This window comes from Pelodiscus sinensis, chromosome 26, assembly GCF_049634645.1.
Source record: "Pelodiscus sinensis isolate JC-2024 chromosome 26, ASM4963464v1, whole genome shotgun sequence".
Taxonomy (NCBI): Eukaryota; Metazoa; Chordata; order Testudines; family Trionychidae; genus Pelodiscus; species Pelodiscus sinensis.
In genome coordinates, this window is record NC_134736.1 from 176,872 (window position 1) to 193,761 (window position 16,890).

The 16,890-nt window shown below is 45.5% G+C and overlaps 1 protein-coding gene across 1 annotated transcript in view; it reads right to left on the reverse strand.

The window, feature by feature from the left end:
* Positions 1-16,890, reverse strand: part of VPS11 (VPS11 core subunit of CORVET and HOPS complexes) — a 28,273-nt gene that overhangs the window by 1,323 nt on the left and 10,060 nt on the right. Inside the window, exons 7-15 of the mRNA XM_075909393.1 lie at positions 15,677-15,828; positions 13,991-14,177; positions 13,178-13,321; positions 11,468-11,656; positions 3,705-3,866; positions 3,083-3,222; positions 2,539-2,741; positions 1,777-1,948; positions 1,251-1,473 (exon numbers count right to left, since the gene is read on the reverse strand). Of these exons, the coding sequence (XP_075765508.1) occupies positions 1,251-1,473; positions 1,777-1,948; positions 2,539-2,741; positions 3,083-3,222; positions 3,705-3,866; positions 11,468-11,656; positions 13,178-13,321; positions 13,991-14,177; positions 15,677-15,828 (1,572 nt within the window). The remainder of the gene's footprint in view (positions 1-1,250; positions 1,474-1,776; positions 1,949-2,538; positions 2,742-3,082; positions 3,223-3,704; positions 3,867-11,467; positions 11,657-13,177; positions 13,322-13,990; positions 14,178-15,676; positions 15,829-16,890) is intronic.

Here is a 16,890-nt window from a genome sequence, read left to right on the forward strand (position 1 = left end):
TGGCCACTTCATTGTGCATTTGTTACACAAGCAAAGACGCACTGTCACCCTGGTGGAAGCTCTGATACTAACACCCACCTTAAGAAAGGTTTTCTGTAGCTAGGCTATTCTGCCTTTTCCGATTATCGTCATGTTCACATAAATATTCAGTTAATCTAAATCACATGCCCTCAAATCAAGTTGAACCCTAAGCCCTTTACCAGCAATTTAGAGTAATGCGAAAGTATACATTGCCTTGTCTACGTTAGACTTCTCAGGTACTGAAATACATTAGCTACCAAGTCTAACTAAATCTTTGCTTAGAAAAAGCCTGATAGGAGAAACTCTACCTTTAGAAATTTAATCCTTCCTCGCCCAACTTGGCTCAAAGTCCAATTTGACCTACTCTTTTCTACGTCTCTCAATTTCACTGTAGTTTCAGGTCACACTGTTGTGCAGTGTTACTGTATGTGATTACACAGATATCAGATTCCACCCTACAGGTGGATGTCTTTCAGTGACAGATGAAGGAAATTTACTTCTATTTGTAAAGCACAAAGGAGTCCTTAGTAGGGATGTAATAGTACAGTCGATTAACCGATAAACAAAATCTTATAGGTTAACGCTATAGACTACATGCATTTCCCTCCCCTTGCCAATAAATTTTTTCGCAAGCTGGTCAGTGGCCCAGCTCAGTCCTGGCTTGCAACGGGCCGGGACCCGCTGTAGCTCTGCATTTAAAGTGTATTAGGAGCTGGGCAGGTAGGCAGCCTGGTTCAGTTCCAGCTCATACTGGGTCTGGGAGCTCAGATTCCTCACTCCCTCCCCCCAGAGAGGGGCTACTGCCAGTCCACTCAAAAGCAGCAGGGCAACAAGCAGCCAGTCTGCAAGGAGAGCTGGTTTTTAAACTGGCTCCCCTCGTGAACCAGCTCCTGCCTGGCACTCCATGCTGCTGCCTTTGATACAGAGTGCCCTGGCTGCCAGCCCTGCCCCTGAGGACTATAGAATAGTTGACTATTAAATTAACCGATATTTAACATCCCTAGTCCTTAGGTATGGCACCACAGAGACAAATCATTCAGCTCCCAATGCTCCACAATTCAGATTCAATAAGGACCTGTTTGCAAAGTAGCTGAGAACAGGAAAGGCTGAAGCAAGACTCACCACCAGTCCACTAGTCTGAACTCCTGTGTATATTAGCACACTGTTCACAACAGAGATTGAAACCCAGCCAGTTGAAGGGGAAAAGGCAGTGCTGGCAATACCCCTACCTGGTGTTGAAACTGATCGTGCAGATCTCTTTTCTGTTCTTGGGCTCGGATCATATCTGTCACCTTTCGGTTCTCTGGCAGGCAGGTAGGACATTCCGAATCACTCTCAGAGTAGCTCTCAAAGCAGTGCTGGTGAAAGGAATGGCCACACAGGAAGTGGACTGAAGGTAGCTCCAGGGCACTTGTACAGATACTGCACTTGGTCTTCTGGAAGATCTTTGGGCTGAGTCAATGTGGGGGCGGGGAGACAGAAACACAATGATTTTTCTAAGAAAATGAAGAACTAGGACTATAGGTACCCAACACAGAACATCCCAGAGTAAGTGCACCTGAGCTGCTGCTAAAGATAGGATTTTTCTTCTAGGTCTCCAAAAACCACACTAAGCTCACTCACCTAACCACCAAAAACAGAACAGGAGACGACCTTGGGAAGGCACACTGTAATATGCTCACACCAGATTTTTATGTAGACAAGGAAACAGAGAGAGAGAGAGAAAAGCAGAGACAGAGACAGTGTTTCCTGTACCTGGTTTTGAGCTCTTCAATCTCCTGGCGGATCCTTGTGGTCTCTTCTCGATATTTTTGAATCCTCTGCTCATCCTGCTCAATCTGGCGGCTCTGCTTCTGCAGCTTGTTGACAAGATAATCCTTTATCACAGACAGCGTGGCGGTGGAGTTATGAGCCAGAGTCTGCACAACTGAGAACAGTGAGTACATTAATACAGAAACAAATCAAGAGCTGGAATGGCCAGCCTGGTCTTATCTGGGCTACTCTTTTCTGAAATGTTATCCGAAGGCCTAAAGGCTCACGGTTTTAGTGAATTACAGAAAACTCTTAACTAAAACGCTAAATGTAAACTCTAGAAGGCACAGGACAGAGAAACAGTGGGTCATAGTCACTTATGTGCTATTGGGATTCCAGAAAGAAATGACAGGAGGGTTAGAGCAGGATATTGGGGAGGTTGGGGGGGGGGGAGGGTCAAGAGACCTAGGTTATATTCCGGTTCTGTCACCAGTTCACAGTGTGACAGGGGCAAGTCACTTCTCCAACGGGAAACCAAGGCAGATTGAGTGGGCATACTGTTTAGTCACAGGCAGACTGTAAGGCTTGATTAAGGAGAGAGTTTACTTATTCTAATCAGGCATCACTGCTAAGTGTCTTCCTCACAGTGCATGCCTCTAGTGGCTAAGCAACATCTCAAGCTGCATTGACAGGTGCATTCCTACAAACTCTTTCCACAAACAGCTCACTCTAGCTCCTTTTTCCTGCTGCAGGTCTTGTCATTACCGAGTAGTGGGGGCATGAGGTTCTTGTTTTCAATATGCTTCAGTACTGCTGTGATGTATTCCTTGCAGTCCTCTTCTTTCCGGGCAAAATAGCTGAGGGCCTGTTCCCAGAGACAGGTCTCTTGGTCTCCATACAACTCGCATACCTCAATCACCTTCCTGTACTGCTCATTCTGCATGTGATAATGCATGATTTGTTGGAAACTGTAAAAGAGAGGAGCCAGGGATAGAACAGGTTGGTTGATCCACTTACCTCTTCCCTACTCACTACTGCAGGGACCCTAACCTGTCACCCAGCCCCACAATTCCTCAACACTACTGCCAAGATCCAGGTCTGCCAGGTCCCATGTTACATTACACCACCCCTCTGCAAAAACAGCAACAGACATATAGGTTAGATTTCCAGCTTGATAACTGACCTATGTCCCTGCTTTGAGAATCTCACAGGACTCTCACCATCACCTTCCTCTTATAGCACGTAACAGGTTGTAGCCCAGTGCCTGAACTAAGGTGGCTCAGTCCCTGGAAAGGGAAGCAGCACTCACAGTTTTCCCTGTTCATAAAGGTAGAGGACGCCATCCTTGAAGTTGTGCATCTGACACAAGACCAAAGCCTTATGGAAGACTGTTCTGAACCTGCCACTCTTCAGCAGGGTGATGGCTTCGCTGTGCAGCTTCTCTTTGAGCTGCAAAGGAGACAAAGCCACACAAAGCATTAAGCTCAAGGACCAGACATCTCCGCTACAGCTCTCTGGAGCTGGGGAGAGTTCCCCCTCTTCTTCCCATTTCCCTGTTCAAGAAATAGGAGCAATTCTCCTTGGCTTTGATTAGTAAAGAGATAATCCTTGATCCAGACAATTGCAGGGAGCCAGCTTTCAGAACAAAAAGGGTGTAGGCGAGCAGCACAAGGCCCTCTCCCAAAAAGAGTCATAATTTTCCAGCACCCGTGATCAATGAGACCGGAAGGGAGTCCAGCATGACCTAATAGCAATTTAAGAGATGAACTATGCTGGCTTGCCCCTTTGTCTGTCCAGCACAGCAAGCTTGGGTCATCCTGTTTTAACGCCACATATAAACAGAGCTTAGAGGTTACAAAGAAATCAAACCGGGGGAAGGAGATACCATTTCTAAATCCCTTCTCTAGCTACAGCGTGAAAGGAGTTCAAACCTGTGGATCTTGTTCATGTGCCCAGTTCTGGAGTCGAAGTTCTAGCAGTGTGTCATACACGCCCTGCGGAGAGTCAGACTGCACCTCTGTCATGTGCTCCAGAAAAGCCTTCAGCTCCCGGGAGTTGTTTGCAAACACTGGAATGAACTCCTCAGAATTAGCCTTTAAACACAAGCCAGAAAGAAAGTCGGCCACACTGTGTAATCTGAGGCGCATGCCTCCCTGTGACACTCAGCACCCTAAAGCACCCCATATTTACTATGTGACTTAATTGTCCTGATCTAAATATGAATCTCTCATTGGACTGTATGTACTAGCATCATGCGTACAATTATGAAATCTTGCCACATGGGAGTTACTCAAGTATGATGTGAGATTGGGAGCATCCACAACTAGCCTTTCAAGTACAGTGAAGCAGCTAGATGATGCTAACGGTTTGTCAACAAAGACAGTAGCCATGGAAAAGGCTTTTCCTCACCTGTGGATGCTTCAGTCGGCCTGTGCATAACCACTGCTATGATGAACACAATGACTTGGGATCAGATCAACTCCATTTTGGTATTTATAGTTTTCTACAAATGGGGCTGGAAACAGCTTAGAACAAAGTGGTTCCTGCTGACAGAGAATTTTAATCCGAAGGTTCGGATGGGGGTCCAAGCCCATCCCAATTAATTCCAGACACCCTTCTTAAGCAATCAGCTTTATTCAGGAATACATTCCAGGGCAAAAATCTCCAGGATACTCTCAGGAAAAGTTTTGCAACTTCCCAAACAAAAGGCAATGTCTTTTGTACTAACTTACATGGTAATCACCCCTTTCCCACTGACCACTTACAGCGGCATGCATACACAGGTCATGCCCTTGCACCAAATCTCCAATCATTACCTATCCCTTCACAGGCCTTACAACCGGTTCAAACCAGTAAAACAGGTTTATACCAAAGGCAGAACTATGTATCCCTTTAAAGACTAACAAGATGGTTTATTAGATGATGAACTTTCGTGGGCCAGACCCACTTCCTCAGATCAATATGTGGAAGAAAATCGGCACAACCATATATACCAAAGTGATACAATCAAAAAAAAGTGAACGCATGTGAAATTGACAAATCAAATTTTAGAACAAAGTGGGGGTGAGGGGGGAAGGTAAGTTTCTGTGAGATAGTGACATTAGGGGGTGATAATTGGGGAAGCTATCTTTGTAATGGGTGAGATAATTAGACCAGAAACTTCAGGATCTCTACCAAGCATTTATAAACCTCAATTACCCACCTGGAGAAATAAAAAAACAAATTGAAAGGGCCAAATGAATACCCAGAAACCATCTACTTCAAGACAGACCCAGGAAAACCAACAATAGAACACCACATGTCATCACCTATAGCCCCCAACTTAAACCCGTCCAACGCATTATCAATAAACTACAACTACTGGAACAGGATACTACACTCCGAGAGGCTCTGGGAGACAGATCCATAGTCTCCTATAGACAACCACCTAACCTCAGGATGATTCTTACCAACAACCACAGGACATATCACATTAATACCAACCCTGGTACCTTCCCTTGCCACAAACCCCGTTGCCAGCTTTGTCCACATATTTACTCTGCTGACACCATTATTGGACCTAACCATGCCAGTTACAAGATCAAGAACACATATTCCTGTTCATCCAGAAATATAATCTATGCTATCATGTGCCGAAAGTGTCCGTCTGCTGTGTACATTGGACAAACATCTCAGACACTTCGCCAAAGAAGCAATGCAATGCACACAAAAGACATAAGACTCTCTCACAGAGAGAAAGCTGTTGCCTGCCATTTCAGCCAGACTGATCATTCACTTAATGACCTTAAAACACGCATATTGCTTCAAAGAGACTTTAACTCCAGACTTCAACGAGAAGCTTCAGAATTGTCATTCATGCTTAAATTTGACACTTTATGTATAGGTTTAAACAAAGACTCTAATTATCTCACCCATTACAAAGATAGCTTCCCCAATTATCACCCCCTAATGTCACTATCTCACAGAAACTTACCTTCCCCCCTCACCCCCACTTTGTTCTAAAATTTGATTTGTCAATTTCACATGCGTTCACTTTTTTTTGATTGTATCACTTTGGTATATATGGTTGTGCCAATTTTCTTCCCCATATTGATCTGAGGAAGTGGGTCTGGCCTACAAAAGCTCATCACCTAATAAACCATCTTGTTAGTCTTTAAAGTGCTACATAGTTCTGCCTTTTGTTTCAGCTACACCAGACTAACACAGCTGCATCTCTATCACTATTCTAGGTTTATACCAGTTTCACCTATCCCCTCCTGGTTGTATACCTGTGTCCAAGCACGTACCTCTTTACAAAGACCAGGCTTAACATCCAGGTCACACAGAGGTCATACTGACAACAAATTAATTTTATCCTTCACTGCCATACTGAACATGAGGGGGACGTGAACTGAACTGTGGGAAGTGAAAGTCCAAGGCTAAAGGGATTTCTAGTGTGTACAGTAATTTCTCATTTAACACTATAAATATGTTTCAGAAAATGATCGTGTTAAGTGAAAACAAGTTATGCAGAGTCAATTTTCCCACTGAAAATAATGGAAAAGGTGGGAGTGTCTGTTGGGACCAAGACATAAGGAGAAAGAGGACTGGGTTACAGCAGGGAGGGGAGGTATTTGGCTCTGGGGAAGGAAAGGGGAGGACGATTGGGTTGGGAGTATGCCCCTGTGAAGGGTCTGCCGGGACCGGCACTGTGTCCGGCGAAGAGGAGTCAGTGGGGAACAGCGCGGTGAGTGGCAAACCCTCCGCTGCTTTGCAGGGAGGCAGGTGAAGCCCTGCGCAGCTGTCAGCAACGGGCCGACTGGGGAAACCCAGCTGCCGGCCTGCAAGCGGGAGCGGAGGAGAGGGGCAAGGCGTCCGGCGAGGGGGAGTCAGCAGGAAACAGCGCGGAAAGTGGAGAACCCTCCACCGCTTTGCAGGGAGGTGGGGAAAGTCCCGCGCAGCCGCCGGCAATGGGCCAGCTGGGGAAATCGTGTTATTCTGGGGACGGTCATGTAATTCAAAAAACATTCCCTAAAAAAAAAAAATCGCGCTATCGCAAAAACGTGTTAAGCGGGCACGTGTTAAATGAGGAATTACTGTATTTGGAAGTTTGGCAAACTGCATGTATAATAGAACAAAGTGAGGCATTGTTTGATTCAAACCCCTTCTAGTGTATCAGGCTTAGACTGCGTTTTTTCTTTATTTGCTAGGTAATCTGCATGTAACCTTTCTAATCCTTTATAATCACTTAAATTCTGCCCTTCTATAGTTAATCAACTTGCTGTAACCAGTGTGTTTCTGAATTAAGTGTTTGGGAAGATTTCATCTCAATTAACAAAGGCTTGGTCCATATCCCCACACTGAGGGTAAAGCAGACTGTTTTAATGAGCTGTACCATACAGATCCCTGTGCAGTGCAAGATGACAGAAAACTGGGATCGTACTCCAGTAGGGGTGGCAAGGCTAGACAGCTAGGAAAATGGCTAGTGTTTTTATTGTGGGGCCATGAGTGGCTTAGGTAAAGCACTCAGATGGGTAGGTGATGCCACCTGCTGTCATGCTGGATGATAAGGCCAAGAGAAGGCTGGTTGATGTTATCAGCTAAACCAGTGTGGGAGGCCAACCATGCTGAATGTTTAGGGGCATGGCAGTTCTAACAGTTGAAGTTTCACCCTGGGGTCCATCATATTACACTGCCTGCCTAGTCTAAGCTGCATCTCTCTCAACAAGCACCACGTCCAAAAAACGGGCAATTCCACCTTCTGCCTTCCAGATCCAGCAAAACTCCTTTTCATATGATTTTTTTGAGCAACTAAAAAAGTTAAGTGCAGAACAATGATGCTTTAGCATTTCCCAAGCATTTCCCCACACTGTCTGTTGCTATTAAACATTACAGAATCTCCAGAGGTCTCAATGAGGGTCAAGGCAGTATTGTGCTAAGCTCTGTAAGAGTACATAAAATGATAAGAACATAAGAATGGCCGTACTGGGTCAGACCAAAGGGCCATCTAGCCCAGTAGCCTGTCTGCCGACAGTGGCCAGCACCAGGTGCCCCAGAGGGAGTGGACCGAAGACAATGATCAAGCGATTTGTCTCCTGTCATCCTTCTCCAGCCTCTGACAAATAGAGGCCAGGGACACCATTTCTATCCCCTGGCTAATAGCCTTTTATGGACCTAACCTCCATGAAATTATCTAGCTTCTCTTTAAACTCTGTTCTAGTCCTAGCCTTCACAGCCTCCTCTGGCAAGGAGTTCCACAGGTTGACTATGCACGGTGTGAAGAACAACTTTCTTTTATTAGTCTTAAACCTGCTTCCCATTAACTTCATTTGGTGTTCTCTAGTTCTTCTATTATGGGAACTAATAAAAAACTTTTCTTTATTCCCCTCTCCACACCACTCATGATTTTATATACCTCTATCATATCCCCCCTTAGTCTCCTTGGGTATGTCTACACTACCACCCTAGTTTGAACTAGGGTTCGAATGAAGGCAACCGGAGTTGCAAATGAAGCCCGGGATTTGAATTTCCCAGGCTTCATTTGCATAAAGCCGGGCGCCGCCATTTTTAAATGTCCGCTAGTGCGGACTCCGTGCCGCGCGAACTACCTAGTCCGTGCCACGTGTAGCCGGAGTAGGAAGCAGCTGGGGTGTCCCTGGTCTGCTGGGGACCGTCTCCAGCAGACCAGAGACACCGGGAGCAAAGCCGCAGCCACGGCACGGTCCCGCGCCTCTGAGGCTTTGCCAGCGCTAAGCTTCAGAAGCGCGGGAATCCGCCGCCGCTGCGGCTTTGCTCCCGGTGTCTCTGGTCTGCTGGAGACGGTCCCCAGCAGACCAGGGGCACCGGGAGCAGCTTTTCTCGCCCCGGAGGTCGAGGTGGTGGGACCGCTGCCTGCGAGCTCCGGGGCGAGAAAGCCCCGTTTGTAAGTGCGGATCCGACATAAGTCGGATCCGCGTAAGTCGGAGATTGCCTGTATACTATATCTACTGGATCCCCCTTGTCTGCATATTTAACCCCTTCAAAGAATTCTAATAGATTAGTAAGACATTATTTCCCTTTACAGAAACCATGTTGACTTTTGTCCAACAAATTATGTTCTTCTACATGCTTCACAGTTTTATTCTTTACTATTGTTTTGACTAATTTGCCCAGTACTGAAGTTAGACTTACCAGTCTGTAATTGCCAGTATTGCCTCTAGAGCCCTTTTTAAATATTGGTGTCACATTAGCTATCTTCCAGTCATTAGATACGGCAGCCGATTTAAAGGATAGGTTACAAACCACAGATAATAGCTCAGCAATTTCCCATTTGAGTTCTTTTGGAACCCTTGGATGAATGCCATCTAGTCCTGGTGATTTGTTAACATTAAGTTTTTCTATTTGTTCCAAAACCTCCTCTAATGCCACTTCAATCCAGGACAGCTCCTCAGATTCATCACCCACAAAGGACGGTGCAGATTTGGGAATCTCCCCAACATCCTCAGCCGTGAAGACTGAAGCAAATAAATCATTTAGTTTCTCCACAATGGCTTTATTGTCCTTGATTGTTCTTTTTATATCTCGATCGTCTAGGGGACCCACTGGTTTTTTAGCAGGTTTCCTGCTTCTAATGTACTTAAACATTCTATTTTTTTGTTTTTGAGTTTTTGGTTGGCTGTTCCTCAAAATCTTTTTTTGCTTTTTTTATTACATTTTTACACTTGATTTGACAGTGTTTATGTTCCTTTCTATTTATCTCACTAGGATTGGACTTCCACTTCTTGAAAGATGCCTTTTTGTCCCTCACTGCTTCTTTTACATGGTGGTTAAGCCACAGTGACTTTTTTAGGTCTCTTACTATGTTTTTTAATTTGGGGTATACATTTAAATTTGGCCTCTATTATGGTGTCTTTAAAAAGTTTCCATGCAGCTTGCAGGGATTAGGCTCTAGCCACTGTGCCTTTTAATTTCTGTTTAACTAACCTCATTTTTGTGTAATTCCCCTTTTTGAAATTAAATGCCAGCGTGCTGGACTGCTGAGGTGTTTTTCCCACCACAGGAATGTTAAATGTTGTTATATACTGTGTATGCCCCAAAGATCTTAAAGTCCAAACAGACAATGCAAACAGTGATGGCCAGACAAAATAAGCAAGGCATCAAAAATCATAAATCTTAGGATTTACTTAAAAAATGTTTCTTCCGACCTCAGCTCCTCCTCCAATCTCTACATCATGTTCCCCTGTTACTGACTCAATGGACCCTTCTCCCATTCTTCTTACCACACACAAATGGTTTGTGATATCATTTGCCCACCTGCTTACATTTTATAGCCACTCATTTTGCTTATTCAATATCTTTGTCACCCTTTCCCTTCCACTCTACTCAGTATCCAACACCCACCCCCCGCCCCCTTGCACTTTCAAAGTTCAGTTCACAATTCTGCTAAAGTCAGAGGACATGAAAGGGACCCCAGCACTGCTCCCTTGCCCTGCTAATGATTCTACTTTACCCCAGTTCCTTTAAGTTTCTTATGGCATCAGTTCCCAAACACCAGTCCACGGACCTCTAGCTGCCGGGCCATGGTGGCTCTGGGGGCAAGAGTTGGGGAACACTGCTCCCTCCCCCCTGTTTGAAGAGGCATGTCCTGCCCTGCCTCTCAGCCAGCCAGCGCTGGGCAAAGGTGGAGCTCTTCCTGGACACAGAAGAGAGCTTTGCTGTGCAGCAGGAGGCCTACGCAGAGCCCGCATGGCAGCCTTAAAACAGCTGTGACCCGGGCAGCAGTGCTCAGCTGGTGGCTGGGAAGCAGTGCAGGTCTAGGAGAGGGGGTGGGGCTAGTGGCTGGGGGGCAGGGGAGAAATAGCTCAGTGGTTTGAGCATTGGCCTGCTAAACCCAGGGTTGTGAGTTCAATCCTTGAGGGGGCCATCTAGGGATCTGGGGCAAATCTGTGTCATGCATCTGATGAAGTGGGTCTCTGCCCACGAAAGTTTGTGCTCCAATACATCTGTTAGTCTAGAAGGTGCCACGGGACTCCTTGTCGTGTCCGGGATGGTACTTGGTCCTGCCGTGAGGGCAGGGGATTGGACTCAATGACTTCTCCAGGTCCCTTCCAGTTCTATGAGATTGGTATATCTCCATATATTATTTATTATAGCTAATACTGGGAATCTCCAAGGGGTGGAGGCTGGCACTGGGGCATCCAGGGTGGATAGCTGGCACTGCGGAGCTCTGTGAGCAGGGCTAGTAGTGGGGGTGCTGCTATGGGGACAGGGCCTGCACTGGGCAAATATTGGGGGCTGGCAGTGAAGAGGGCTCTGGGGGGTTCGGTGCAGTGGGACTCTGGAAACAGGAGGCTGGCATGGGGGGGTTGGGTCTATGGGACTTGGAGGGTCAGTGGCTGGTGCTGAGGGTAGTGGAGGGGCAGGGAACGCTGGGGGCTTTTGGCCAACTGGTAACATTTTATTTGCACATTTGCATATTCATCATTTGCATAATGAATATACAAATGTGCAAATAAAATATTACCAGTTCACCAAAAGTTTGTGAACGGGTTTGCCGGTCCCCAGGATAAAAAAAGTTGGGAACCATCATCTTACAGAATCTGTGACCCCACATCTCCATGGGAAACACCCCTTTGCTCCAAAACTTGTCGTCATATTGCCAGGTATGAAATCACACTGGCTACATCTCCTCACTCAACTTCTCAAGTGCACACCAGTTCAGCTACTCAGATCATACCTTTTTCCCATCTAGCATCCCAGAGCCCTCACGGTCTCCTGATGGCCGGTAGTCTGTGCACAGGATCTTTAGCAGTTCCGTGGTCTCGTTGGGGACATGGTGCATCAGGATTTTGCCATATCGCTTCATGTTACTTTCTGCCTGGTCAAAGGGCAGCTTGCCAATGTACTGCAAAGCTTCCTGGTAATTCTGCAAGGGAGAGCTGATGAGAGTCACATGGAACCACCTCTGTAGTCCAGATACAAAAGCCCTTTCTGCACAATAGCCAACATGCACGGAAACAATGTAGTATTTTGTTTTTAAAAAGGTATCTCCTAAGTTTGCCCAGCATTGAAATTAGGGATGTTAAATTTAGGTTATTTTAGTAATCGAGTAGTCAAAAGAGTTTTTACTGACTACTCAATTACTCGCTAGGGGAAGGCAGCCCCACTCAGTCCCAGCTTGCGCCAGGATCAAATCCCCCTGTGTGTCTGCAATTTAAAAGGCTGTAGGGGCCGGACAGCCTGCCTCCCAGCTCCTACTGCCTTTTCAATTGCAGAGCTGCAGAGGGGTTTGGTCCCTGACCTGGCGCAAGCAGGGAAGGACATGGGCTGCCTGCCCACTTGGCTCCCACTAAAATTTTAGAACCAGGCGGGCAGACAGCCCAGCTCACGCCAGACCAGGAACCAAACCTCGCTGCAGCTCTGCAATTTAAAACGCAGTAGGAACTGCAGTAGGGCTTGGTCCTGGTGCTAGCCGGGACTGAGGGGCTGCCTGCCCAGGTGATAGCAGCCCGTCTGTGGGAAGTCCCAACTTCCTGCTGGGTCCCCTCCCCCTCCTCCAATCAGGGGCTGCTGCTGAAGCAGCCTGTCCTGCCCTCACTGCCTCTGATAGAGGCGGGGGGGGGGGGGGGAACGAGGGGGGGCGAAGAGGGAACTACATGGTGGAGATAATGCTGGGCAGGGAAAAATGGCTTTTAAACCAGCTCCCATCCAGCACCCGCTCCTGCTTCCCCTGCCTTGTTGCCTCTGATATAGAGGCAGCAAGGGGCAAGTGTGCGACTCATCAACTTAACAACTCTCTTAGGGTATGTCTACACTCCCACCCTAGTTCGAACTCCGAGCCCGCGGCTACACGCGGCACAGACTAGGTAGTTCGGATTAGGCTCCTATTCCGAAGTACCGGTACACCTCGAGTTGGAACGAGGTGTACCGGTACTTCGGAATAGGAGCCTAATCCGAACTACCTAGTCTGTGCCGCGTGTAGCCGTGGGCACGGAGTTCGAACTAGCGGGGCTTTAAAATGGCGGCGCCCGGCAAGATGCAAATGAAGCCCGGGAAATTCAAATCCCGGGCTTCATTTGCAATTTCGGTTGCCTACATTAGCCACCCTAGTTCGAACTAGGGTGGTAGTGTAGACATACCCCCACATCTCTAATTGAAATGTACCCCTACATGGGGCAAGATGGTGCCAGCCTGATGGACAACTAGCATTGATGCAGGACAAAGCAGCTATCCCAATAGCAGCACCAGAAACATTTGAGCTCTCTGTAATTATTTATATGCCGCAGAGGCAAGTGTGACTAATGCACAATGGCAGTAGTTATCTGTTCTGCTAGCACAACTGTTGCCTAAGCAGCTTAGACTCCCAGAGCCCGCATGGAGGAGCACTCCTGACTGATCCCTATATGGTATGAAAGCCTCTAACAGATGGTTAAAGGCATCTTCTCACCTTGATGTCCTCCAGTTGTATTTTGAGGAACCATTCATGGTGTGCATGCTTCTCTGCCAGGTACACAGCATGGGAGTAATAACCTGCTTGACGGAGCACCTTGATTGCTGTCTCCACATCAAAGTGGACCTCACTCTCACTGGTCTGCAAGGAGGAAATGACTGGAGATTACTGGGGATGGAAGGAGAGAGATGGGCCTGATACAGATCTGCAGCCACCTGGATTATTTGCAAGAATCCTGTAGGCTGCTGGCAGAGACAGACCAGCTTCCAAGCATGAGGACTGAAAGAGCAACTATTTAATTCCTCTCCAGCAAGTCAAGCATTGCACGTGCATATGACCACTGCTGTAAGACAGTGCTTTTTTTGTATCTTTAAAAAAAAAAAAAAAAGTTGCTGGTACTAGGGTTTTGTCAAGAAAAAACAAAACAAAAACAAAACTACTCACAAAACATGGGAAAATTTGTCAAAGAAAAAAAACGGCCATAGTCCCTTTAATTGCTCGCTCCCAGCACTGGCTGGGGGCTGTGCTGGAGGAAAGCGGTGAGTGCTCCCAAATAAAGGTGATGGTACACCGTACCGGTGCATATCGTCACAAAAAAGCACTAGTTTTAGATATCCTCTCCTTAGATTTTTAAGGTTTAATCACGAGGAACATGCTTAAAATGGCAAACCCAACGAGTGCATCAGCGGTGCTGCAAGCTTAGAGATATGTGCCCAAGTATATGAGGATGCTACAGACTATAACTTTTTTTTCCTAATCACTGTGCTAACCTGATGGTTTTGAGTAACTCCTTTTACCTTCCCCCATTACCTTGATGAACTCCTCCAGTTTGGAGCTGTCTTTAAGTTTAGTGTAGCAGTTTAGCAGCAAGGTGGTGTGGTCTGCATTGGCCAAGGACTGACGGTGGAGCGTCTGCAGGTAAGCAGTCAGGTTGTGTATACGCTGAGCATCTAAGAACTTCCGGATCACATAAGATGGCTCTAGCTTCCCAATGGTTCTTGAGAGAAAAGCGACATGAGGGCTCTACTTCCAATAAACCAGAGATAAAAGTAATTGACAGCACAGCAAGAAAGTTCTTCACACCAGCAGGAACCCATCCACCAGTGTCCCACCTATGTTTCCGAAATGACTAGTAAGACCAGGATTCCATCTATTCTCACATGTAGTGGAATAAACTTGAGACTCTGCACCAGATCCCTTAGATTAAGGTTGGGGTGGAAACATACGATGAGGGAGGAAGCAAAGTGCCTTACACTATGGAAGCCTTACACTATGTTCCCACAACCTCACATGCCAAAATTGTGATCCCATGAGGCACTGCAAACCCAAACCAAAATGCCATTCAGCTCTGTGCACAGTGGGACAGTTCCCACAGTGCAGTGCTGTGTCGTGTCAAGCACTGCTCATGAGGATATGCTCTGCTGACAACAAGCATGGTGTAGGCATACAAGATCAATTTCCTTAAATTGGAGGCTTGATGTTGATTTAAATAAAGCCGACTTAACTTTGTAGTGTATATGTGGCCTAAGAGACAAAGAGATAACGTGATCATTTTTATGGGACCAACTTCTGTTGGTGAAAAAGAACAAACTTTAAGCTACATAAACCTGAAGAGCCAGTTCAAAACCTTGCTTCTGTCACCAACTGAAATGGGTCTAATAAAAGATATTACCGCACCCCACTTGTCTTTCTGATATCCTTGGACCAACATGGCTAACACAATACTGCCAACAAGATATATCATCTCTGGAGATTGTTATCCATAATAGATGTGCAATACTACTTTGAATCTTGCTAACGTCTGACCTCACTGATATCGTGTAACAGTAAGTTTCATAAGTGCACATTTAGGCTATCTGAAAAGTATTTCCTTTATTCAAGTTTTGAAACTGTCACCCTTCAGTCTCCTCAAACTTCCATTTATTTCTCATGTTACCAAACAACAGAAGTTCCTGATCTTCTTTCTCTCAGGCATTAATTATTTTACATACTTATCTGACATTACCTCTTGTTTAACCCCTTTCTAAAGCAACAATCCAGCTTTTCATTCTTAAGAAGAGGTTTCCCACAACCCTGATTGCTATTATCTTTTTGTAAGTTCCTCCTATTTCTAATATCCTTTTTGAGATGGGATAACCGGCACGGCTCTCATAATTCAAAATGGCAGCAAACCACTGTTCACATAATGACATAATATTTTGTGTTTTAGTCTCCATCTTGTTCCTTATCTATCCTAACATCTTGTTGCACAATGTACAGCTGTGATTAAAAAAAAAAAAGCAGAGTTTGTATCTGAGCAATACACAGTGATACTCAGGTTCCTTTCCAAAGTGATGCTGTTAAATTTGGAATCCTATAAGACTGACAGACCCTTTATTACCTCTTCATATTAGGTCTTACTTGTGTCTTTCATCCAGGGTCTTGCTAAATACAAGGCCTCTGCAGTTCCTATATTCCTTCATTATATTTCCCTGGTTTTTCATGGTCACTTCCTACCGAATATACTGCTGAATGGCTCCATCATGGTTCCCTTTGTTGTACAGATGATCTCCATATTGCCTGAAAATCTCAGATAAGCCATCGCTGTCCAAGTGGTGACTCTTGGCCAGGTTAATAGCCATTTCAAACAGGTTCTTTTTGAACAGCATCTGTGGAATGTTAAGAAAAAATAGTAATATAAAGGGCAAGAGCATTGCTCCTTTAGTGCCCAGAGATCAGGCAATTTCTGTGTCTTAAATCCAAAAGGAAACCAAGACACCCTACAAATATATAATTTCCTCATCAAACCAGGGTGACCTGGGCTTCTCACTGCCAGAGAGCAGAGGTGAAAACAGCAGAGGTAGAACATAAGAACGGACATACTGGGTCAGACCAAAAGTCCATCTAGCTCAGTATCCTATCTACCCACAGTGGTGAATGTCATGTGCCTAGAGGGAATTAAAACAGGGAATCATCAAGTGAGCTAACATCCTCTGTAGATACCATCCCTGGCCACCCTGGCTAATCCTCCAAAAATGTATCTAGTTCTTTTTTGAACCTGGTTATAATCTTGGGCTTCACAACCACCTTTGGCAAGGAGTTCCATAGGTTGCATTGTGTGAAAAAAATAATTCCTTTGTTTTAAACCTTCTGCCTATTCATTTCCTTTGGTGACCCCTAGTACTTGTATTCTGAGGAGTAAATAGCACTTTCTTATCTACTTTCTCTACACCAGTCATGATTTTATAGTTCTCACTCATATCCCCCCATTAGTTATCTCTTTTCCAAGTTTCAAAGTCCCAGACTTATTAATCTCTTCTCATACAGCAGCCGTTTCATATACCTAATAGTTTTTGTTGCCCTTTTCTGACCTTCTCCAAATCTAGTACATCTTTTTGGAGATGAAGCAATCGTATCTGCAAACTATTCCAGATGTGGGTGTACCATAGATTTATATAAAGGCAATACATTTTCTGTCTTATCGCTATTCTTGTCTTAATGATTCCCAATACTGTTTGCTTTTTTTAACAGCCACTGCACATTTGAATGTATGTTTTCCGAGAACTATCCACAATGACTCAAAGACCTTTTTCTTGAGTGGTAACAACTAATTTAGATCCTGTTGTGTATCTACAGTTGGAGTTCTGTTTTGCAACGTGCACTGTCTTCCATTTGTCAACATGAAATGTCATCTGCCATTTATTGCCCAGTCATCAAGCTTGAAGAGACCC